This window comes from Dromaius novaehollandiae, chromosome 9, assembly GCF_036370855.1.
Source record: "Dromaius novaehollandiae isolate bDroNov1 chromosome 9, bDroNov1.hap1, whole genome shotgun sequence".
Lineage (NCBI taxonomy): Eukaryota > Metazoa > Chordata > Aves > Casuariiformes > Dromaiidae > Dromaius > Dromaius novaehollandiae.
In genome coordinates, this window is record NC_088106.1 from 31506115 (window position 1) to 31528523 (window position 22409).

Consider the following 22409-nt stretch of genomic DNA (forward strand, 5'->3'; position numbering starts at 1 on the left):
CCAGGGCTCAGCCTTCCTCTGCCTCCCACACAGCTTGCCTGGATCGTGTGGGTGGGATGAGGCCCCCGGAGCCACAGAGGTCGCCCATGGGGACGTGCCATGCCGGGGTGAGCTGCCGCTTGCTGCACGCACCCTAGAACAAAGCTCGGCTGGGTCACGGCAGCTCACTGGAGATGCCAGGACAGCCCACGCGCACGGCAGCCTCGGCTGGCTTCAGCCGTCGGCAGATGGCTCCTTCTGGCAGCCGGGCCCTTCCCAAAACCACCCTTTGCTCGTCGGTGGCAGGAGCTTGGCTCAAGGCAGTGGTGAGTCACTTCATTAATCCCCCTCTCTCGGGGCTGCTGCCAGGTAATTAAGACATTGACTGACGGTGGCTCTGCGGGACAGGATCAGTGGCTGAAGTTGTGAGCAAAGGTGTTAAGAAGCCAAGGAGCCCACCGCTTTTGAAAGGTCACTGCTGTTGCCCTGGGGACCTGACCAGCCTGTGCAGCCAGAGAGGGGCAAGTTGCTTCTTAGCAGTTTGGGAAACCAGCAGGCAAACTAACAGGTTCCCAGGAAAGCTCGCACTGCCCACGCTACCCTTTCCAAAGGATGAAGAGCCTTCGGCAGGCCTGAGGAGCCACATGGGGTGAGGGGCTGAGCAGAGCCCCATCCAAGCTCACCTGGTGACTGAGGGCTGAGCAGTGACCCAGAGGAGATCTTTGAAGACCCTGAGGAGTTGTGAGCAGAAGGGGTGCCAGTGGTGGATTTCTGGGAGGATGACCTGGACCAGCTGGGAGAGGCATTGGGTATTGATGCTGGGGTCAGAGACGCTGGTTGTGGCTCAGCTGCGTTGCCATGGGAGCTCTTGGACTCAGGAGTGTGTCGTCCCAGGGCACTTAAAAGCGTTTTCCCATTGATCCCTGCAAAGCAAACATACTCCCGTGGGCAGTGTGACACCAGGGTGTCTCCACCCCACAAGTCCCTTCCTCCAGGAATGCAGGCTGCCTATCCAGGTGCCAGTCTCTACCCCTGAACCCTCTCTGCTACCCCTTTTGCCGGGGGGCCCCCATCCTCCTGCCTGGCCCAGAAGTTCCCAGTGGCACTGATGTCCTCTGGGCATGGACCACCACTGTGCTCAGGACTGGAGTTGGGGAGGACGTGGTCCTCTGCATTAACCCGCAGACTAGGAGTCAGAGCTGCTCCCCACCGGGTCCAAGCCCCGATTCATCAGCCCACACACACCAGGGAAGGTTTTCCCTGCTCCTGTTTCTCTTGCAGTATATAGTCCTTTCAGCAGATGTCTCCACATGCTGCAAATCCATCTACACAGGAGACGAGGGAAAGCAAAAGCAGGGACTTCTCCAGCAGCCTGGCAGCAGGGTAGGAGCAGGGTTTGGATACTTGCTCTAGAAAAAGTTCCCTGGTCTAGGTGGAGCCGCCAGCGTAGGTACCTGTGACAGGGGCGCAGGCCACCTCGGTCTGGATGGAGATGCCGGCATCAAGTGACTTTGGCTCTGAATGCGTGGAGGAAATGGAGGAATAAATGCAATGCAGCTCCTTGGTCCTTCTCCCGCTGGGGAAAGCCGTGCCCTCCCCAGCAGAGCTTTTTGATGAAACCAGGGTCCCAGGGAGCCCATGTGCAACTGGTGATGGGCGCTTGGATGGGACAGAGTTGGGCTGCGCACAGCCCCTTTGGGGCTGGCCCTGGTGCCACCCGCTGCGGGGTGCTGCCCTGAGCTAGCGGTCTCCCCTGCACCCTGCAGCCCTCATCCCCGCAGGCGCACGTCACAGGCTGCGACTGGGCCCGGTAGGGCCATTAGAGCAAATTCCTGCTTCCGCCTCCACCTCGCATCCCACCGCAGGGCCAGCCGGCACGCCCAGCTCGGGCAGGCAGGGCCAGCCGCTGGCTCACCTAGCGCGTTGGGCTGTGAGACGCCGGGGCTCTGGTGCTGGGCCTCGGGGGACGCTTGGCTTATCTTGCGCTTGAAGGACATGAAGAGATGTTGGCAAAGCTCCTCGGGTACATCCACCTCCAGGTACGTCTTCATGAAGAGGTGAAAGCCCTCGTAGTCGATAGGCTGCGGAGGGGGACAGGGGAGGCTGCTGGAGATGCTCTGGGCACGTCATGGAGGACAACAGAGCCAGCTGGAGCCACCGGCATGTTGGGGCCTTGCCAAGGGGCTGCTGCCCCTTGCCTCACCAAGCAGATTCGTGTTTCAGCTTGGCCTCCATAAACCAAGCTCTGCTGGCTCCTGCCTCCTGTGCATGCCGAGCTGCAGCCACGACGCTGCCTTAGCTGTTTCTCACAATCGGTTAGACAAAATAAATGACCAGAAGAGATCTGCACTTAGGCTTTCATTGCAGGGTGCCTGGGGACACCCCTCCGGGGACCTGGGAGTTACAGCAGCGAGGGGAATGGGCTGGGGAAGGGCCACAACAGCTCCAGTATTTTTACAAAAGGGGAAAATCTAACCCCCAAAGCCTTGTCTTGCCGCACCACCTGGCACTGAACGCCTAGGCAGGACAATGCCTAGATTTTGGGACGTCTGAAAATGAGGCCTGGGCGTGTGGCAGAAGCAATTAAAATCAAGAGGTGAAGGGTCCATGCAATGTACCAGCTGCTATCCCTGGAGTGGGGAGGGGAAGCGATGGACCTGCCCAGGGGAGCATGCACGCTACCAGGTCCTGCTCCCTTCCCTCTTTGTGCAGCTTCCTCTGCATGGAAGAACCTTCATCTTCCTCCTAGCAAGGAAATACAGTGCAGCATCTGCACTCACTGGCTGGTGGCTGCTGCAGAGAGCCACTGTGGCTCTGAAGCTGGTGATCCAGGGGCCATGCTGTGCTGCGGGAGCAGACGGCCACCTGGGAGGATGTCACTCAGGGCTGGCGACACTGTGTGAGTCACCGGGACTGGCGGGCTGGCTGCTTCCCTCTCGCACCGTAGCTGTTTGTCACACCTCTCCGTGGAAGGCGGGAGCCGGGCACTCGCGTGGTGGGAGGGCTGCAGTGGGGTTCGGTGGGTGGGTGTCATTTGGGAGACCCAACCCTGTGCTGAGCAACTTGCTCAGCAATCCTGGCTCACAGACCCGGCGGAAGACTGGCTACCGCGAGCCAGGTTTGCAAGGGCAAATATGGGTTTTAACACTGCCCTGTGCTCTGCCTTGGTCTGAAGTGGCCCATGGCCATGTGCAAGGACCCTCAAACAAGGCCTCAGGGCTTCAGTGGGGCTGGAAGTGAGAGCCCCTTTTCTGCCCCACTGCTCTAACCTGCTGTGAGAGAGGATCCCCATGCCAGACCTTGCAGCAAGGTGACAAGGCGACCAGCCTCAGGTGTCCCATTGCCTCGGGACACCCGAGCCCTGTGCCCTGGGGTGCTTGGGGAGCTTTGCTTTCGTGTGCCTCTCTTCCTGGCACCTAGCGCCTTGGCCTTTGCACATGCTAGCAACGCAAAAGTGCCTGTGGGACACAACCGGCATGCAAACTGGTGTCCCCAACAGTGGGACAGGGCTTGGACAGCCCAGCAGGACAAAAGTGGGGTCCCTCCTGCAGTTTCTTTGCAGGAAAGCTAAGACAGACCAGCACTGCTTAGAGCCAAGATGGGAGCTGACAGCAAATTGCGTAGGAGTGGGCAATTTGATGGAGCTGCAGAAAAGGCCAGGGATGATGAGCGTAGCAGCGGGATGGCACCGGAGAGTGCGAAGCAAAAGGCTCTTGTAGACAGCTCAGGTTGCAGCCTGCTTATGGGCCTGGGGTCTCTGAACCTGGAGGACACCGACAGATTGTGGGGAGCTCAGAGGAGGACTGATAGTGCCGGGGCTATCAATTCATGGCAAAAGGTTAAAGAACAAAATAAAGACCCTATGGTACGGCCAAGAGGATAGAGGAGCACTGGACTCAGGGGGATATGAAATGCCCCAGGAGGAGGGAGGAGCAATGCATCTGGTGTGTACAATGACACCTGGCTGTCTATAAAGACAGTCCAGCAGGTAAACACTGGACAGGGTAAAAAACTACTAGCACAAAGACTGATGACACTGCAAGAAGACATCAGCATAAGTCTTCTCCATGCACATTTTGCTTGCCAACGAGATGCCTTAAAAACAGTGGATGCAAAAGACCCTGTCGCTGCTTTCCACACTTGAGCTAAGCAGGCTGGTAGGACTCGGCTTGTGACAACCTTGTGAGCTAGATTAGCAGTGAGAGAGCAGGGCAGCTCCCGAAGGACAAAGATCTCGGCCCGCCCCAGGGCTGTGGGGAGAAGGACCAAGGGGAGGACCACGTTGGACTATTTTGGGGGTGGAGAACAGCTCCCAAGGGGCAGGGTGAGGAGTGTTTTGTTCACAGAAAGGATGTGGGAGCCAAAGAGCCCTTCCTAACTTTAATCAGGATGCACTCCCCCACACAAGCTGAGCTGTGCTTTGAAGGCATTCAGACTTCCCCAGGGCCCACTACCCCTTTCTCTGTCAGCAGAAAGGCCACGCAGGGAGGAGACGTGTCCCAGGGGAGGGACACGAAGCAGTGGGACCCTCCAGCCCACCTCCAGCCCTGGTGACTATTGTCCTCCTAAGGGCTCCTTGCCTCCTCCTTCCCCCTGCTCAAAGCCACGGCTCTGATCAGGGATTTTGCCACTCTCTCCCACATGCAATTACCTCCTGCATCAGGAAATTTCCTTTCCAATGGCCTTTGTCACACCAGCTGGCATTCTCCAGTCCAGGATCCCACAGTGCACTTGAATAGTTGGGTAGCTTTTGCTGCCCCTCCTCACTGGATACAGCCCACTGATTTTCTCGTTTCACCTCATTTCTAGTGATTATGGCCCCTGTGAAAGGCTCTGTCATGCTGGCACACTAACAGGTCTCTCTAAAAGCACCACTTAGAAAAAATAACCCCAGCCTTTTTTAGGCAAGCGTTACGAAGAACAGGGCCTTCTCATGTCCCAGTTTCGGAAATGCCAGAAGAACTTGCTTTGGGGGAAGTATAAGGGGCAAGAGATGGTATCCCTTTCCTGATTCTGCCTGGCAAAGAGATGCTCGAAAATGCTCTCAGTGGTGCAGTGCACCAGCACAGGATGGCGAAATGGCTCTGGGGTCTCCACAGTGCTGGGATTCGTCAGGATGACAGTCCTGGATGGGATGGGTTGGCACGGGTGTGGAAGCCGCACAGGGAACCGCTCGCTGGGATGCTCCAATCTCCCTCCCCAAGTGCATGCAAGCCTCAGTTTGCATGGCCACATCAGTGGGGTGGATAGGGAGGGCTATTGCTGGAGGCTGGCTGGGGAGCTGCTGGTGAGGCCCTGACACGGACCTGGGTGTGTCAGAGCGTCTTCCCCAGCCCCGAGCAACATGAGGTCATGGGAAGAGGCTGGGAGGTAGCTAGACAGGTTGTCGTGTTCAGACCTGCCTTCTCTGGGGTGCTTTTATCTCTGGGAGTTGGGCTGGTCTGAGGGAACTGGGAGGCTCCCAGGAGTGTCTGCTGTCCTGGTGTGGCCAAGAAGGCAGTGGACAGGCTGGAAGAGAAAGCACCTTACCTGTTCTGGGTTGTACCTGGCAAGGACGCCGTCCCCATGGAACTCCTCCAGGACATCCTTGAGCTTCTTGGTGGAGTCTGTGGAGACAAAGGCATTCACTGAGCACAGCACCAGTGAGCTCAGTTTGCCATTAGACCAGTAGCAGCACACAGAGATGAATTAACCTGATGACATAAAATCTCTCGAATGACCAGTTCCCCCCCCATGCCTGAGGAGAGGCCATCCCTGTGCTGTTCTCCTCCCCTTTGGAGGAGGCATGGTGTCCTGGGTGGTGTGCTGCAGCAGGCATCTGCCTGGTTGCCTGAAACCCTCCTCTCCAGCACCGCACAGCAGTGCAATGTCCTGCTCTGAACAAGACCTGCTCTGCTAACACCAGAGCAGGTCACCCAAAACGCCTGCCAGTCAAACCTGCTGTCCATAGAGCCTGCATGTCCCTGCTGGCCTCCTAAATACCATCATTTCTGAAGCTAGACCTAATCTATTCCAGGTTGTTTTTGGCATCCCCTGGCCAACCTTAAAAATATGGATCAGAATTGGAGGATGAAGGAGATGGGGTGATGTGAGGCCACATGTGAGGCTTAGTACCTCCTCACTGAGAGGTTGTACCCACGAGTACCCTCTTGCTGGTAGCCTGCATCTTCCCCACTCCTTGCAAAGTGCCCTGGGACTTTGCCCCAACTGTTTGGCTGCCCTGGGATGTGTCAAAGAAAAAGAGAGAGGGCCATTGGTCTGCTTAGATCAACACACAAATAATGAATTGTCCATGTATTTCCCTGACTGAGCATCCTCAGAGCTGGAGTGGCTGTAGGGATGGGACACTGCTCCTCCAACAGCTGGGAAATAAGAGAAAAATTGGAAAAAAAGATCAAGAAGGGTAAGAAACTTAAGCCCTAACATTCAGACTCAGACCTCCAGACCCGTCCAAGAGCCCATTTTAAAGGTTCTCTAACAGCCCTGTTAATTAGTGTTAATTCTTCTCTCCAACGAGAGGGTCTCGCTGCTTCCTCTTCTTCACAGCTCTCTGTTGGGGATGCAGAATGGGGATGCTGGGACTGAGGCTCAGCGCTGGACCATGAGTGTCCAGGATGTGGGGCCATGGGAAGGGGCACAGGGAGCAGCGGCAAGGCGACATGTCGACATCTTGGTGGGACAAGGGAGGCAGGGCACTGTGGTGCCATGGCTGGTCCTGGGGCTGCAGAGCCCCGCTGGGGGCCAGTGTGTCCACGAACCCTACTGTGAGGTTGGCTTTGGGCATGTGGGAGCAGCAGAGGGTCTTTGAGGGCTTTGAGGGCTGGGTAAAACCTTAGTGAGTCCCTGGCCCTGCCCCAAGCGGCCGTGGGAAGCAAACACTCTGTAGACAGGGTGGTGCAGCAGCCCCATGTGCCCCCGGGCGGCCCTGCCCTGAGACATGGGGACACACTGTGGCTCCCAGAGGGTGGGTGCCCTTGCGGCTCTCAGGGCAAGGGGACGTAGTGTGGCAGGGCCCCTTCACACCTCTGTTGGCCACATTTCCATGAGACACCTCCCATTCACACTGGTGATGGGGGGGGGGTTGCTTTTCGCCACTAGTTCCTCCTTATATCTCACCAAAGGCATTTTCCAATGTTGCATGTTATAAACAGTATGATCTGGATTGAAGTTAATCTGTTCCAGATACTTTCAATTTTAGAATGACATCCTACAGACTTTTTAAACCAGCAAGGATAGCTAACTCTCAGAATGGCAGGAAAGCGGAGGCTGGATGAGCCCCATCCAACCGCCCCAAACAGGGCCTGTTTTTAAGCTAAGGTCGGGTTCAGCCAAGTTTTGAGTATCTCCAACAATAAAGATTCCCCCAGCTCTCTAGTCCTGGTCCCTGCATCCGACCACCCTCATGGGGAAGATATTTTCTCTTATGCCCAGTGGGAACCTTCTGTGCTGCCACTCGTGTCCGTCACCACTCACCCTTTCACTGAGCAAGCGACCTTTTGAGAAAAGCCTGGCTCCATCTTCCCTGTAACCCCCTTTAGGTAGCTGAAGATGGCACTAGCTACCCCCCTTCACCTTCCTTTCTCCAGGCTGAGGTGACTCTCATGGGCTCCAGCCCCCCCGGCCTTCTGAGCAACCCTTCACGTCACTTCTCTGGTCTATCCTTGTGTCTCCTGTAGAGAAGAGCCCAAAACTGGCCACAGAAACCCAGATGTGGCGTTGCAAGTGCCAAGTGGAGGGGAAGGACCACATCCCTCAGCCTGCTGGCTACACACCTGCTGACAGAGTCAGGCTGGTGGGTGGCCCTCACCGCTGCTAGGGCACGCTGCCCTCCCCCAGCCAGCACAGCATGCTGCCCACCAGGACTCTCCGGTCCCTTTCTGCAGAGCTGTCTCCCAGCCTGTCCTGTTGCAGGGGCTCAGTCAATGTCTTTGTTAGACAGAAAGATGCCACAAAAGGTCTAGGTAAGATCAAAGTGCTTTGAAGGAGAAGCTGTGGAAAATACTGCATTTGGACTGTGCATCTCTGCCTCAGGGAGGGGTAAGGATGGTTCATCCGTGATAGTCTTAGCCTTCAGATGGAAAGTACCTTTCTTTTGCTAGGCAATATCCCTTCTGCATGCTTGCAAGCAGTGCTAACATTCAGAACATTTCCATTTCCCTGATTAGTCCCTCGTGGATCACATAAAGATGACTGAGTGATGTCTGGAGATGGAAAGGATATTCACAGTTTTATAAAACACCACTTTGCCCAGCTCTTTCTCCAGCAGCCCTCCTGGAGACACTGCTAGGAATGCTGCAGCTCGCCTCCCCGAGCTTCCAGACCACAGAATTTCTTGCCAAACTTTGATTAAGAAAATGAAGATGCTGCATATATTTTGAACTCAGCATTACAGATGGCATTTTATTGTCTGTGATTAAATAAAACAGAGACAGCTTTCTGGAGAGGCAGGACTAGATTCAGACAGTGATACTCCACATACGTCTCTGCCCGCAGCCCCATCTTGCAACGCCTCGGATGCTTGCGGTGTGCCTGGGAGACAGGTCCCCGGGGCTGGAAACAAGGTGGGGGGGGCAGTTTGCATGGTTTTATTTGGATTTGGAGACAGAGCCCCAGCAGGACTGTCAGTTTTGACCCAGTTTGCCTCAATCTTAAGACACAGGATGAGTTTAGAGGTCACAAGAGGAATGCATTAAGCAAGTCAGGCTTTGGTGCCAGAGTGGAAACAGGCAGTTATAAACAAAACAAACTGGAGCCTTGGTCCTGTTCTAAGCTTAACACCTGGTTACTACGCTGACTGTTTGCACTCTGTTATTTGGGAGCCCTGGGACACGTCCCAGCCCTGAGGACAGCTCTGGGAGGCCGGGATGCAGCCGAGGGCTCTCGGGGCTGGGGGGTTTCTCAAGGCTTGTGTGCACTGCCTGGGATCCCCGATCCTCTCCCATGCAAACGAAGGAGCCGAGCTCATCCGGGGGGGCTGCGACCTCGGCAAAGCAAAGCTCTCCCAGGCTTTACACCCCCTTCTCCATTGGGCCTGTGATCCTGGCTGGGTCTTGGTGCTCTTCCTGCCCCGTGCTCAGCACTCCCTGGGTGTCACCATTTCTTCTATATCGCCCACCACAGCGAGCACCCCAAGGGCAACTGCTCTCCTCTGCTTGTGACCTCGGGGACATCATTAGCTGCTTCTGATGCTAACGCAGTCCTGACAAAGGCACCGCCTGAAACAACCCATAGGGCAGCTCTGCACGTTCAGGAAAAAACAGTCTGCTTTCCTCAGCGGCATTTTACTCTGCTAACAAATGGGGGGGCCACGGAGGAGCCCCGGTGCCAGCTGCGCCACGGGATGGGGCAGGAAATCCTGGCATGCTGCAGGCAGCTCCATGGCATGGGGGGACACCCCGATGCCGGGAGCCAAGGGGGCAGAAGGTGCCTGTGCTCCCTCCACCATGAGATGAGAGCTGGCTGCTAAGCCATGACGCGAAGCTGGTCCCAACATGGAGAAGGAGACGTGCCCTCACCTCTAAGAGATGGAAAAGTACTGCCCTCCCTACAATCCCCTGCCAAGGGAACAGAGATAATTTCAGATCAGTGCCATCACTGAAACTACTAAAAATATGTGAGAAGAGCTACTTTATAAGCTCTGCTGGTGGAGGGTGCTTCCTTTAAATGCTGCTGGCGGAGGGCTTGGGGTCTCCAGAGGTGACGGATCCTGCTGTGCCTCCCTGAAGTCCCTGGCTCTGCTGGCCTGCGTTACTCCGCTGCCACAAAAATAGACCCCGATTCCACAGGCAAAATCTCCCCATGCTTAAAATGCAGGGAGAAAGCCAAGGAGTGAAAGCCCATCCCCACGGCTGTGCCGCTGCAAGCACAGAAGACACAGAGCGCTGCTGGGCAATGGGTTCTGCAGCAGCCCGGCAAGGCTTGGCCTCATCAGCAGGGCGGGAGGAAGGGCCGTGCCCAACCCTTGTCCCGGACCACACTTGCCTGCACGACCCGTAGCAGTAAATTCCCGACCTCAAATCTAAGACACCGTCTAGTTCCTCAGCAAGTCAGCAAAGGGGAGGAATGGTCCAGCGCAGATTAGCGGGACTCGTAACCCCCCCCCGTCTCCCTCCCAGCGATGCTCTCAGCCTGCGACTTCCCGCAGCCCCCCGCGCGGGTGCCGGCGAGCGCGCCGGGCGCCGCGGGGTACTCACAGTCCGTGTACTGCTGGAGCTGGGCGAACTCCGCGGGGCTGAGCGAGATCCAGCCGCCATCGCTCATCGTTGAGGCGGCCGCGCGGCGGCGGCGGCACCGCGGACGGGGGGCGAGCCGCCGCGCTGGAGCCGTGCCGCGGCACCCGAAGCTGTCTGGGCTCCTCGCCGCGGGGCCCGGCCAGCCGCCGCGGTCACATCAGCGCTGCGAGGGAGGCGGCGGGCTCTTGTCCTGCAGGCGCCGGCCCCACGGCCCCGCGGGCAGCACGTCCATGAGCTTCACAGCAGCCGAGCCGGGAGCATCCATTCAGCAACTGCCTCCCTGGAACGAGGAAGAAACAGAGGCGACAGGATGACTGAGGCTGCTGCCAGCCCGCAGCCATCGTCCCGCGGTGACGGCCCCTGCCGTCGCGTGGTGACCCAGCGCTGGTCTCAGCGAGGCGCCCCAGGACACCTGACCGGCCCCGAGGGCTGCGAGGCCCCGGGCTTGGCACCCCCAGGAGACTCTCCTCTCCCCGGGACCGAGCTCGTCGCAGCGGCTTCGGCACCAGTTGCAAAGACCGCAATTCCCGGCATCTGGAGGATGCAGCTAGATAAAGGTCACGAGCTGAGGACAGGGCAACTTTCTCTCGCTAACTGCGAAAAAGGCAAATGCCACAGGCAAAGAAAAATGAGCTTGTCATCCATCAGGCATGCAGAAGAAACCCTCCACCACGCTCGCGGAGACTAATTGGAGCTCACTAAGATCTAACGCAGATGAGCCTTCCCTACTCGGTCCATAACGTCACGGGGTGGGAGCCGAGGCTTCCCACCTAAATCTCCAGCTGGAAGTGCTTTGCGTGGCACGGCCTTTCCAGGTCTCTAACCCCCTTCTCCCACGGGCTCAGCCCAGGCCTCTAGCACCTGGGGCTTGCATTGAAAAATTTCCCTGCTTTAGGAGATGCTGCAAACAGGAGGGATTCCTTGGGCTGGATAAAATGGGAAATGCCCACATAACGCAGTGAAAAATGCTCTGCTGCTTCCAGCTAGATGTTTGCCACATGCATTTTCAGGGGGAATTCAGCATGATCCAAGCAGAAAGAGCTATTAATTAGCAGATACGCAGCTCTTCAGGCCTTGAGGGCAGGAGATCTGAACAAGCGGAAACTCAGGATGTGCCTTCATCTATGAAACTGGTCATGGCCTTTAGCTGCCTCCTGGACCCAATAATCATCTCTAATGAAAATCTATGCTAAAAATTGGGCGAGAGGGAACATGCACAAATAAGAGAAGTGTTGGAGAAACCTGTGCCACAGAGGAAATGTCAGAGGGCCTCAAAAGAAGTGGCAGTCTCCAGCCAGTCGCTTTGCAAGGCTTCAAAATGTATTAGCTTCTTCACTTAACTGAATCAGCTGCCGAGGTCTGGGGGGAAATGTCAGCTTCCTGAGACAGTTGTTCTTCAAGGAGCAGATGAGAGCAATTTGATCTTGATTTTAGGGCCATCTCCCTGCTAAATGTTGCCTACCAGTTTCCACCAGGCTGATTTGACTAAATGGATCAAGCAGACGATGGGGAATCTGTGAAAGGCCAACTGACCTCAGGCAGTGTCCAACAAGCGCCCTCATCCATCACGTCGGGCTGGCTGGGGTGCCCGCGTCACCTTTTCATTAGAGGGAAAAGGCATTTGATTAAGGCGAATGAGTCATTTTGAGTGGGGAAGGGGGTGGGGGGAGGAGGGTGCGTTTCGGGGCAGGCAGCAAGCTCAGCGGCGGTGCTCAGCCCGTCGCAACGTGCTCGGCCCGGCCTTCCCCAGTGCTGTCCTGGCCTCTAAATGAGCGTTTCCTGGCACAAATGGCCAACGAGAGGCTGAGCCCCCAAATTTCCCAAGCAGCTCCCCAAAGAGATAAGCCAGGCATCAAGAACACCTTTGCGATGTGGCTGAGACCCACGGCCAGGTTTAATGTGCTCTGCCGGCCCCGTAAACCTCCTGCCAGCATCCCCTTGGACGGTTAAAGACGGGATGCTCTGCGGCATCCCTGCTTTGCCCGGGGCACTTCAACCCTTGGCTGCGAGGTGGATTTCCCCAGGCCAGGCTGCCTCTTTGGCCAGGAGCTTGCTGGAGGAGCTTTGGTGGCTCCCCTTCTCCTCGTGCTGGAAGGTAACAAGCGCTCTTGTCTGCTGTCAATCAGATCGACCCTTTGCGTCCGTCTCCTTACACCTCTCACCTCCCCTTTGCTAATAGCTGCTTTTCGAAAGGCAGACTGCTCCGGATGCAAACACAGCCTGGGTGCTTGGTGGCTTTTACAGCCTCCACTTGTGTTGTTTACCACATTTGCCGTTCCATTTTCCTGCAAAATCTCTCTAATTGAGAGAGGAGATATGACACACTTCACACAGCTTTTGGTAGGCAGGCAAAGGAAAATCAGCGCTTGGGGCTCTGGTTCTCTTACCGCTCAGTGCTCTCCACCACGGTGGTGGGCAGGAGGACATCAAGGTCCAAGCTAGACGCGGACGCAGGCCTCGATCCTGCCATGCACGGCTGCACGGGATCCAAGGTGCTGCCTGGACAGCCCGGCTGCCTTCGCTCAGTCCTGCCGGCTTGCACGGGCTGCTCGGGCATCTCGTGCCGCTGCGTTTCCTCCTCCACACCTTCCTCTTGGGTTAAAACACAGTTTGTGTCGGACTTGATCTCCTCGTGGGAGACTCGCCAGCACTTACAGCAGAGAGGGAGGAGGAGGAGGCGGCAGCGGCACGGGATTGCTACCACAGGGATATTAGCTGCCTTCTGGAGGGGCTTAACACGTGATAAAGATGTCAGGTTTGGGCCCAAGCGGATGATACTTCTCCCGGAGCACAGCTGCTTTTAATAGCCGGTCGCTGCGGCACAGCCTCTGCCTCCTGCTAAGAAGACGTGGCTGCCCGGCCAAAGGTCTGGAGCAAAAATAATTGCTTTACTAACATTATTTTGGCTCTAACATTAGCCACTGCAAGCACCCCGGGGGCAACGCAGGGCACAGACGCAAAGCCCCATCCTGGTGGGGGAGGACACAGCCTAAGACCAGCCTCAGGGCTACAGAGAGGACAGTGACCCATCGCTACGGGGCAAGTAGGCAGCGCAGGGCCAAGCGCCCGCAGGTGCTCTCAGCTGGTGGCCGAGTGGGTTTTCCAGCTGTGGGAAGCAAATGCCACCAGCCTGGTAGGGAGCAGGTGAAACCAAGCTCTCCAAGAACTGCTGTTGCCCCACGCCCAAAAAAAAGCAAAGCAAACTCTGGGCAGCCGGTGCCTACCCTGGGCACAAGTCTGCTGGAGCTAAAAGACACAGATCTGCTCAGCCCTTGCCCCCCGAGACGCTGTACCGGCAGTCACGAGCGCTAGCTTGGAGCAAAACCTGCTTCACTGCCATGGCCTTCAGAGCAGCCCTGAGGAGACGACGGAACAGTCGCTGCAGAGGTAACAGGGATCAAGCATTAAATGCACCAGTTGCAACACACGTTTTTTCCCCTTTGTTTCAGTTAACAGCAAAGATGTCAAGGAGACAGCGCTTTGGGATGCTCTAATGATACAAATGAGGCATTAGCTCTTGGGGGAGAGAGGAGAGCAGCTTTCTAAAGAGACACAGTCCCCATAGCTTGTTGCCTCGGAGGCACCAGCCGTGCCCCCGAGCTCCAACGCACGGCAAGCTGCGGGGACACGGGGTGCAGACATCACGTGGCCGACATCCTGGGCAGCCACGGGGCCCTGTGGGCAACCTGAGCAGCTCTCTGGGTGCCCACCAGGCCCCAGGGCCACTAGCCCCAGAGCTGGGGTGCCGGGGAGCAGGTACCAGCCCCACACGACGGAGGGGTGATGGACAAGCAGTTGGGATTTGCCTCAAGGCAAATCTACCTGCTGGGGATCTTGCTGCCCCAAGGATGCTCTCCACGACCCAGGCAGCCGCTTCTGTCCCAAGAAGCTCTTCCACATCTCACTTGCTGCTGCCTTCCCTTCCCCAGGAAGCCATGGGCAACATTCGCCCTGTTCAGAAGAGATAAACACGGCTGTAGAGAGACATGCTCCACCATTTCTGCGGGCCTGTTAACGAGATGCAGAGCCAACGTGCTGCAGAAGAGCAGGGTGGTTTCCTGCACGCAGCCTCAACGCCTCTGATTAAATCCAGGGCTGAGGAGCGGAGCCATGTTCCTCCAAGCTGAGAAGGGTTTGAGGCAGAGATGGAGGGAGGAAAGGCGTCTGGACAGTCCAAATAAATACACATTTTCCAAGAAAACTGTCATGTCACGGCAGGAAATATCTGGGTGCTCCAGGGGTGTTTTGCAGCACCAGGATGCCTGCTGCTGATGGGAGACAGTCCTGGGAGTGGTACCACTGCCAGGGCTCTTGTGCTTAGAAACCCTGTCCCACAGCCCAGGATTTGTCATCCGCAGCAGAGCACTGCTAAAATGCTGCAAGCAACACAGTGAGGGCCGTATTTCCCCTGACCTGGGGACTTCCCAGGCCTCCTCTCCCGCCGAGGCATTGCCACTGGTCCTGCAGGCTGGGCAGCCTGCCTCCACTGCCCGCGATGTCCCAGCTCCTGTCCCCACGGCTCTCTGCTCTGATGTCTCCAACCAGGAGCGGGCTGGACACAACGTTTCTAGGGATTTTTCTTTCTGGTTAGAAAAAATACCCAAAGTCTTCCCAAGCCCCCGTTGGCTTCCTAGGGTTCTTTGCCTTGGGAAAAAGGACAAACCGAAATACTGTGTTTGAATCTTTCCAAGATGAAAGTTTGTCTCGAGGTATCTCCTAGATTGGTTCAGAAGAATTCAGGCTGCAAGAAACCCTCTCCCAGTGTAAACATGCTTTCTCCTCCCACGCAAAAGAGCTGTTTAGTTTGACCAGAAACTATTTTTTAATCTTAAATTTACACAAGGAGAGGCTGAGAGAACAGGGTTAGCTAGGCCTGCAGAATAAAAGGCGAAGGGGGGGGGGGGACTAGCTGCTGTTTTCAGCTACTTCAGACAGACCCAAGTTGCAGCATGGGAAGCTCCCACTGGGCATAAGAGAAAATCTCCTCCCTGTGATGGTGGTCAAACACCAGGACAGGCACCAGAGAGCTGGAGGGGGATCCACATCCTTGGAGATATTCAGAACTTGCTGGGACAAGGCCCTGAGCAACCTGGCCAAGCTTTGCAACAGGTCCCGCTTGGGGCAGGTTGGACGGCAGCTCCCTGAGGGCCCATCCAACCTCCGCCTTCCTGCAAGTCTGTGAATTTGCAAAAAAATAAAGTTTGCAGCTCCAATCTGAACTGGTTCCCATTCCCTGCCTCCTGGCCTCTGGAAAACCCTCAAACCTCGTGAATCCCGGAGTGCTGCCAGTGGCAGCCTGCTAGATAATGCGCACCAAGCCTCTCCTCTGACGGATGGCAGTAAAAACGTCCATCATTTCTTTTAACGAAAGGTTACAGGGCGCTGCGAAGAAGGACAAGAAAAGCAAAGCAAAGCGCAGTTAATTGGGCCATCCCAGGGGCTTTCCCCCAGCAACTTCTGGAATAACAAACGCTACTTCTGGCATGTCAGTCTTACACTGCAGGAAGGGAAAGAATAGGCCTCCCTAGGAATCCAGCTGCTGCTCATTTGGGCGTCCTCTGAATTGTCAGCGGCAAATTATATTAAATCAAATTTGCCTCTTTCTAAAAATAGCTCCCCTGCCAGTGTTACAAATAACACCGGATTACCCTAACCGAAAGCGATTACTGGGGAACGTCCCCTCTTCCCCCGCCGCCGCTTTGTGCCACCGCCACCGTGCCGCGCCGCGTGCTCTGCCCTCGGCCGCTCTCCGCTGCTTGTGTGGGTTTTGCCTCTTTGCACACAACGAGCACGTTGCCAGCAGCAAGACGTGACTGCGGGACTATTACAGCAGCTGGGGGAGGATGAGGAAGCGGGAGGGGGGAGAGCCGGGCTCCGAATGGCTTCCCAAACCCGCTCCCAGGATCTGGCTGGTTCTGGAGGCGTTGCAGTGCCTCTGGAGTGCCGGTGCTGCCTGGAGGGCTGCGGAGCTTCCCGCCGGGCCCGGGGGTGAGGGAGCTCTTCCGAGGGGACCTGTGAGAGGCAGGTAGGGAAAGCAAGCCGGGCGGGCTCGATCTGCTCCGCAGGGAGCCTCCTTTGCCGGCTCGCGGCACCTCGGGGCCGGCAGACACCAAGTCTAGCAGCGCCGGGGCAGGGGAGCCCCGGGCACCGCAGGCAGCTCCGTGGCCGGCGGCTGCGGGGAGAGCGGCAGGCTCCGCAGCAAGCGCGGCCCGGCCATGTACGGCCTGAAACGCTCGAGTCAACAAGGGAGATGCCAGGCCGGACCTGGCGCGGGGCCAGGCCCCGTCGGCGAGCGGGGCCGGGGGTGAGGCCGCGGCTGCCCTGCGGTCAGCTCCGAGGCACAGGGAGAGGGCACGTCCCGACATCCCGCGGGAGAGAGATGCTGCTCAGTGCCCTCGCTGATGGAGCGCGCGGGGCCGGGTGGGTTCCCAGGAATGGCAACGGGGAGCAGAGGGGAGCCGCTTTCCCAGCGTGCCGCCCGCGCTCTGTGCCTTGGCTGCCCGGGAGCATTGACACCGGCAGCAGCCAAGGACGAAGGCCTCCCGCCTGCTCACCCTCCCTGTGGCACGTGACACGGTGTGTCCCCAGGCTCCCGACCCTCTGGGGCATCACTCCCTGATGGTCCCTCCCCAGGCGCTCCATCATCCCCCCTTCATTCCCTCCTGGCGGTAAGACGTGTCAGGTGGAGGACAGTGCTGTCCCCATCACGTCGAGCCAGAAGCGTTTTGCCACCAGCCGCCCACCCCACGGCAAGCTGAACCCGTAGCCAGGCCTTTTCAGGAGAAGCAGCTTTTGGAAGCGCTTGTTTCACAACACGTTTCCCTTCCGCGGCACGACCATCCCAGGCACCTCAGCTGCCCTCCCCGGGGCCACTGCTGGGCTACAGCTAGAGACGGGGATCTACTTCCACAAGAGCTGGGGCAGAACAGGAGATGCTCATGGTGGGCCACTGCAGAAGAGCCCTGGCTCCTGCAGCATGACTCCAGAGCCTTCATCTTTCAAATGGCTCGAAAGCCTTCCTGGGATGTGTAGAGCCATGCCTGGGAGAGTTCTGCTTCAGACACCCATTGGGAAGGAGACAGCCTGGCTCCTCAGGCTGCAGGAGGCTGCGTGCAAGGAGGGAGCGCTCCTGCCATGCACACGCACGCACACAAGAAAGCTGTAGCTTTCTAGTAGATCCGATGTGCATCACGACCCTGAAGCCAGGCTCTTTTCTGTCTCCCTCACTGCCAACTCAGCTCACGAAGAACCAGTCTCGCTCACAACATCTCCTCCCAGGGCAGAAGTAACATGGGTCCCTGCAGGAATGGCATTTTCCGGCCTGCTCGACCCATCTTTTTTAAAGATCAGCCTATTTTTGTGTTGTACTGAGGAGAGGCCCCTTAGGCAGTGGGTGGAGTGCGAATCCCTCCTGTCCCACCGCAACAAAAAGCCAACCAAGTCACGCTCAAAATATTTTCTGCATTTACATGAGAATGCACTTTTCTGCATTTTGCCTGCCCTGCCACGACTAAAGCGGGGAGAGCACATTGCATGTGCCTTCTTCCCTTCTCCCCTCCTGTGATTCATTCGTGCTGCTTTTTTACTACACGTTCCCCCTTCTCTTTAACTCCACACCTAGCCCTCAACCCAGCTGTCCAGCTCGGACTGCTGTCCAAGGACCCCAAGCCAACTCACCTCTCCGAGGCCACGTGCCCTCACGGCGCTGAAGCACTGAAACACGCTGGCAAGAGGCGGCCAGGCACGAGACCTAACGAATGGGCCAGGGCCCACACCGCGCCGTGGGCTGTGCTTCCCCGAAAGAGCCCGACGGACGAGCCTGGGCAGGATGCTCCTCTGCGCCAGCCCTGCTCCAGCTGGCCCCTTGCCCTGGGCACCTCTCGCAGGAGGTGCACGCGTGGCCCTGGGGATACAGCCCCGTCCCCACCGGCGCAGCTGCGTTTCGGCACGCGCGCTCCTGCCAGCTGGCAAGAGCTTCCCATCCCACCCGCCTGGCTCCTCGCAGTCAGCAGCGCTCTGGCAAAGAGAGGCAGAGGTGGTCTTTGGTACACAACCCAAAAGCCCACATGCGTACATCTGTCAGGAGCACCTTGCCGGGCCTCCGCAGCCGCCTCCCGGCTGCATGGCATCCTTCCCTGCGGAGCTTTTAAGAAAAGCAAGCAATGGTTTGCTGCGAGATGCTTCGCTCTCCCTGGCTGCCAGGGTAGGAGGACCAGCAAAGCCGGGGAGAAGAGATATCCACTGCCACCATAATCACTTCTCGTACGTGTGGCAGGTTTTATCTCCCGCATGGCTGGCCAGCAAAATGGAGGGTTGCTGTAGGTGGCCCGCGGGGTCTTGGGCTGCACCGACTCCGAGCGTTAACAGCAGGTCACGAAGGTGCCTGTGGTGCACAGGCTGAAGGCAGATCTGGGCTCAGCCCAGCCCCAGGGAAGCAGCAGGGAGCTCGCCCAGCCCGGGTGCCGGCACTGGCGCTGGCATCTCCTCCACCCCGCAAGGGCGAAGACAGCTTGGCTCAGATGCGAGGACGCATGGAATTTCCCACCTCATTGCTGTTGTCTTTTTGCAGAATATTTTTTCTGGTCGAGTTAGGAACAGGCTGGAGCCAAGCTACGACACCTTTTGAGCAAGATGAGTCCCACTACCACTGCCATTGCTGCTCCTAGGCAGACCACAGCTTGTCTCATGGAAAACTTTCTTCCCAAGTTGGACAGAGCTTCGTCCCGCAGCCTGGGATCCTTCCAGGGCCCCCAACTACACCAGCTGTCACTCATCAGACAGAGATTTCCCACTGCCAGCAGGGAAAAGCCCAGGCTTTTTCCCTTTGGGAATCCTGGGGCGATGAGTCCCACAGGTTAACTGCACCTTGCATGGGAAAGTATTGCTTTCCGGCAGCTTTGAAACTGCTGCTCTCCCCTTTCATCCTCCGAAACAACCTGAAGAGCAAGTTCCAGGCAGCTTTCTACAGGGCTTGGCACGCTAAACGCCGCCTGGTTATTCCTGCCCTCTACAGAAAGCGGCCACAGTAATTTTCACTTAACGAGAAAGACACCAACGGGCTTTTCTGGACCAGCCACGCAGGGAAACGGCTGACTCAGGCCGTACCCCCGCCGGGCGAACGGGCGCGCGGTGCTGAGACCCAACGCACATTCACACACCGGTGAAGACCCGCCGCGGGCAGCCTCCGCGGGAGTCAGCGGGCTGCGTGAGAGGCTGGGTGGCAGCCATGTTCTCAGCCCCCAGGGAAAACGCGATGCTGCCTCGTCCTTCCCGGCCTTTCAGCGCGCCCCTTCCCCGGGGCCGAGCCCCCGGGCAGCGCCCGCGGCGGGACGCCGAGCGCCGCCAAGTTGCTCCCGGCCTCGGCGAAGGGGCGGTTCGTTCAAACAGCATCGCCGCATCGCTCCCGGGCCGGCTGGGGCTGCTCCCCCGCGGTGCTTGTGTGCAGAGCCCCCCCGCTCCCAGCTCCCAGCTCCCGGGCGAAGGCAGCCCGCCCGGCCGGGCTCACCGCGGGGGTCCCCAGCCCGCAGCCCCGCGCCCCCGGTGCCGCGGTCCGCGCCCCCCCCACGGCACCGGCCACCGCCGCGCCGCCCGTCTCGGCTGCCGGCCGCCGCCGCAGCCCGGCTCGGAGGAGCGGCGGCGCCGCGGGGTGCAGCCCGCCCGGTGCCCCCGCCCGCCCGGTGCCCCGCGCGCTCGGCGGCCCCGCTTACTTGGAGAGGAGGCGCCCGGGGGGCGGCGGGGGCGGCGGCGGAGTTGGCCGGGGCGGGCGGCTGCACCGGCAGCTGCCGCCTCGGCTGCTCGCCGACTTTCCCCTGTGCGGGCTGACAGCGGCGGCTGCCCCCTTCTTAAGGTGGAGCCTCGGCGGCAGGCGCGGGGCTGGACCGATGGGCGAGGAGGGCTGGCGAGCGGGCCCAGCCTGCGCCGCCGCGCTGCCTCCCGCCAGCCGCGCCGGGCAGCGGGCGGAGCGGGGAGGTGCGGGGGGAGCCCCGGCTGCTGCGGCCGCCGCCTCCCGCCGCTCCGCCCGCGCCCCCGCGCGCCGCCGGGACCCCCGGGCCGCCGGGACCCCCGCCACGGCGCTCCCCTTCGCCCCCGGCCACAGCCCCGCGCTGCCTTAAACCGCCAGGCCAAATTCAACGTAAATCAGGAAAAGAGGTTAGCGCCGTTTCCAGCTCTTTTATTTATTTATTAATTCCTCCCCCCCCCGCCCATGCTCCCCCCGCCGTTTCGGTAATGATTTCCCCATCTCCATCTGGCCTCGAAGCCGGAAGCGTGGCCAGCCCCTCGCCCGGCACCCTGGGGTGTCAGCGGACACGGGGACACTGTGCCTGGGCCTGTGGATGCCCCGGCGAGGGAGCGTGGCCCCCTGGGGGTTCCCGTCACTGCCACGACACTGGCCGCCTTCGTCCCCATCCCGGGGCCCATCTCGTCTCTTTGCTTTCTTTTCCCCCTCCGCACCTTCGTCTCTGCTGCTTCAGAGCGTTTGCGTCCATGGCAAAGGTTGCTCTTCCCTACGGAATGGAGCGAACCGCAGAAAACAAACAAACAAAAATGCCAAAACAGATAAAAAGCCTTTTTATTTTTTTTCCATGACGCGTACGCCTGCCTGCTCGGGGTGACACTATTTCAGGCATGTCTATTATTTATGTTTCACTGTATTTATATTAATTAAAGACGCCACGCATGTACGTAGTTCTCCGACTTCAAAAAAAGCCGGATGAGGGGAATGACAGCCGAGACCAAACTTTCTCCAGAGAAATAGGCGGTGAGGAGCAGAATATGCGGTTGTAGCTACAGTCCGTGCGCCGGCGCCATGAAACGTTCCCGCCGCACGCCGGGGCTCTCCGCAGCCCCAGCCCCGCTGTCCCTCCGTCGTTCTCCGCGGGGACCCTGCAGAGCTGGGTCGGGGCTCCCCGATGGGGTGCTGGGGATGGCAAAGTCCCCGAGGTCGTGCCAGTTTTAGGGGAGACGGCCCGACGCCAGCCACGGCAGCACACGCGTGGCCCGTGCCAGGGCAAGAAAAGCATCCCTTTAAAGGACACTGGTCCCTGGGGGCGGGCTGTGGGTTTCTGGTCCAGCAAATGGCAGCGTCTCAGCTTGCAGAGCAATGGAAGCAGGTCCCTGAGCTCCTCCGTTCCCGGCCACACCGGCCATCTCCCTTGGGAGACGGAGCCTGTGTCGCAATCTAGCCAAGGAGGGTGATGTCTTCTCCTCCCTGGGGGAGAAGCATCTCGCCCCATGTTCTCCGAGACCAGCATGGTGGCCCCATCCTTGTCCTGTCCGACAGCTTCAGATCACTTCTGCTCTTTTCCAGGGTGGTCTGAACGGGGAAGGCCACCGGCGGGACCCCCAGCCTTGCCTTTGCCCGTGGGTACCACGGCACACCGACCCAGGGCCACACAAACCGCTCGCAAAGGATCAGTGAGCAGAGACCCGACCAGAGCTGCTCAAACACCTTGTGCAAAGGCTTCGGCTGGCAGGTGCCTAGTCCTTTCCTCAAAAAAGACCCTACTGAAATATTGCACCAGGTGAAACCTCACCCAGCTCAGGGCTGATCCAGCAGACTCAGCAGCGACCCACCAGCCCTGGCCCTTTGCGGGAGCGATGCACGCGGGACATGCAGCTACTTCCAGCCATGCTCTCCGGCCAGCAGCGGTCCTCTGGGGATTTCCAGAGGGCTGAGAGCTCCTGCGACTTGGAAATGGCTCTGCAGAAGTGGTGCATGGATATTTTTTTCAGAAAGGGAGCCCAGCTCAGCCAAGAGACCTGCCACTGAGGAAGATGACCTAGCGGGGATGCTGCACTCCCCAACTCTGCATTGGATTTGCTAATGGTATCAGTAAAACACTTTAAGCACAGGCAGATGAAAGAATTTCACTCTTTTCCCGCATCCAAGTAGATCTTCCTTCCAGAGATTAATTAGTAAATTAAAAGGGTAGAAAGACAAAATTATTATGGGTAGGCACGGCCGTGGTGACTACGCCTCTCTCTGATCCGCACGCCGTGTCCCAGCGCACACCCGTCTCTATTCAAGGGTTGCAGGCAGTGAATTAATTCCCCCAGGTTTCCCTCAATAAGAAAGGGGCTGGGGCAGGGGGTTGGGTAGAGGAGACCTGCCTGCGGGTGCCCCGTCCCCCTGCTCTGCACAAACGTCATCGCACCCGTTCCCAAGCCTTGGCAGTGCAGGCTGCAGGGCTCGGCACC

At 58.4% G+C, this 22409-nt stretch overlaps 1 protein-coding gene and 1 long non-coding RNA gene across 4 annotated transcripts in view; one reads left to right on the forward strand and one right to left on the reverse strand.

Annotated features, from left to right (window-relative positions):
• The window catches only part of DGKG (diacylglycerol kinase gamma), a 52856-nt gene extending 32732 nt beyond the window's left edge, over positions 1-20124 (reverse strand). Inside the window, exons 1-6 of one of the 3 annotated variants that reach the window (XM_064517129.1) lie at positions 19919-20124; positions 10173-10491; positions 5509-5585; positions 1895-2060; positions 1434-1496; positions 663-902 (exon numbers count right to left, since the gene is read on the reverse strand). In XM_064517129.1, the coding sequence (XP_064373199.1) occupies positions 663-902; positions 1434-1496; positions 1895-2060; positions 5509-5585; positions 10173-10239 (613 nt within the window). In that variant the 5' untranslated portion in view covers positions 10240-10491; positions 19919-20124. Of the gene's footprint in view, positions 1-662; positions 903-1433; positions 1497-1894; positions 2061-5508; positions 5586-10172; positions 10492-19918 lie in introns of those variants that run through there. The other 2 variants (XM_064517130.1, XM_064517131.1) reach the window with 2 other exon arrangements.
• On the forward strand, positions 20090-22063 carry LOC135329198 (uncharacterized). The gene is made up of 2 exons (XR_010390557.1): positions 20090-20360; positions 21520-22063. It is a non-coding gene; the product is annotated as an uncharacterized LOC135329198 (long non-coding RNA).
• The last annotated feature ends 346 nt before the right edge of the window (positions 22064-22409 follow it).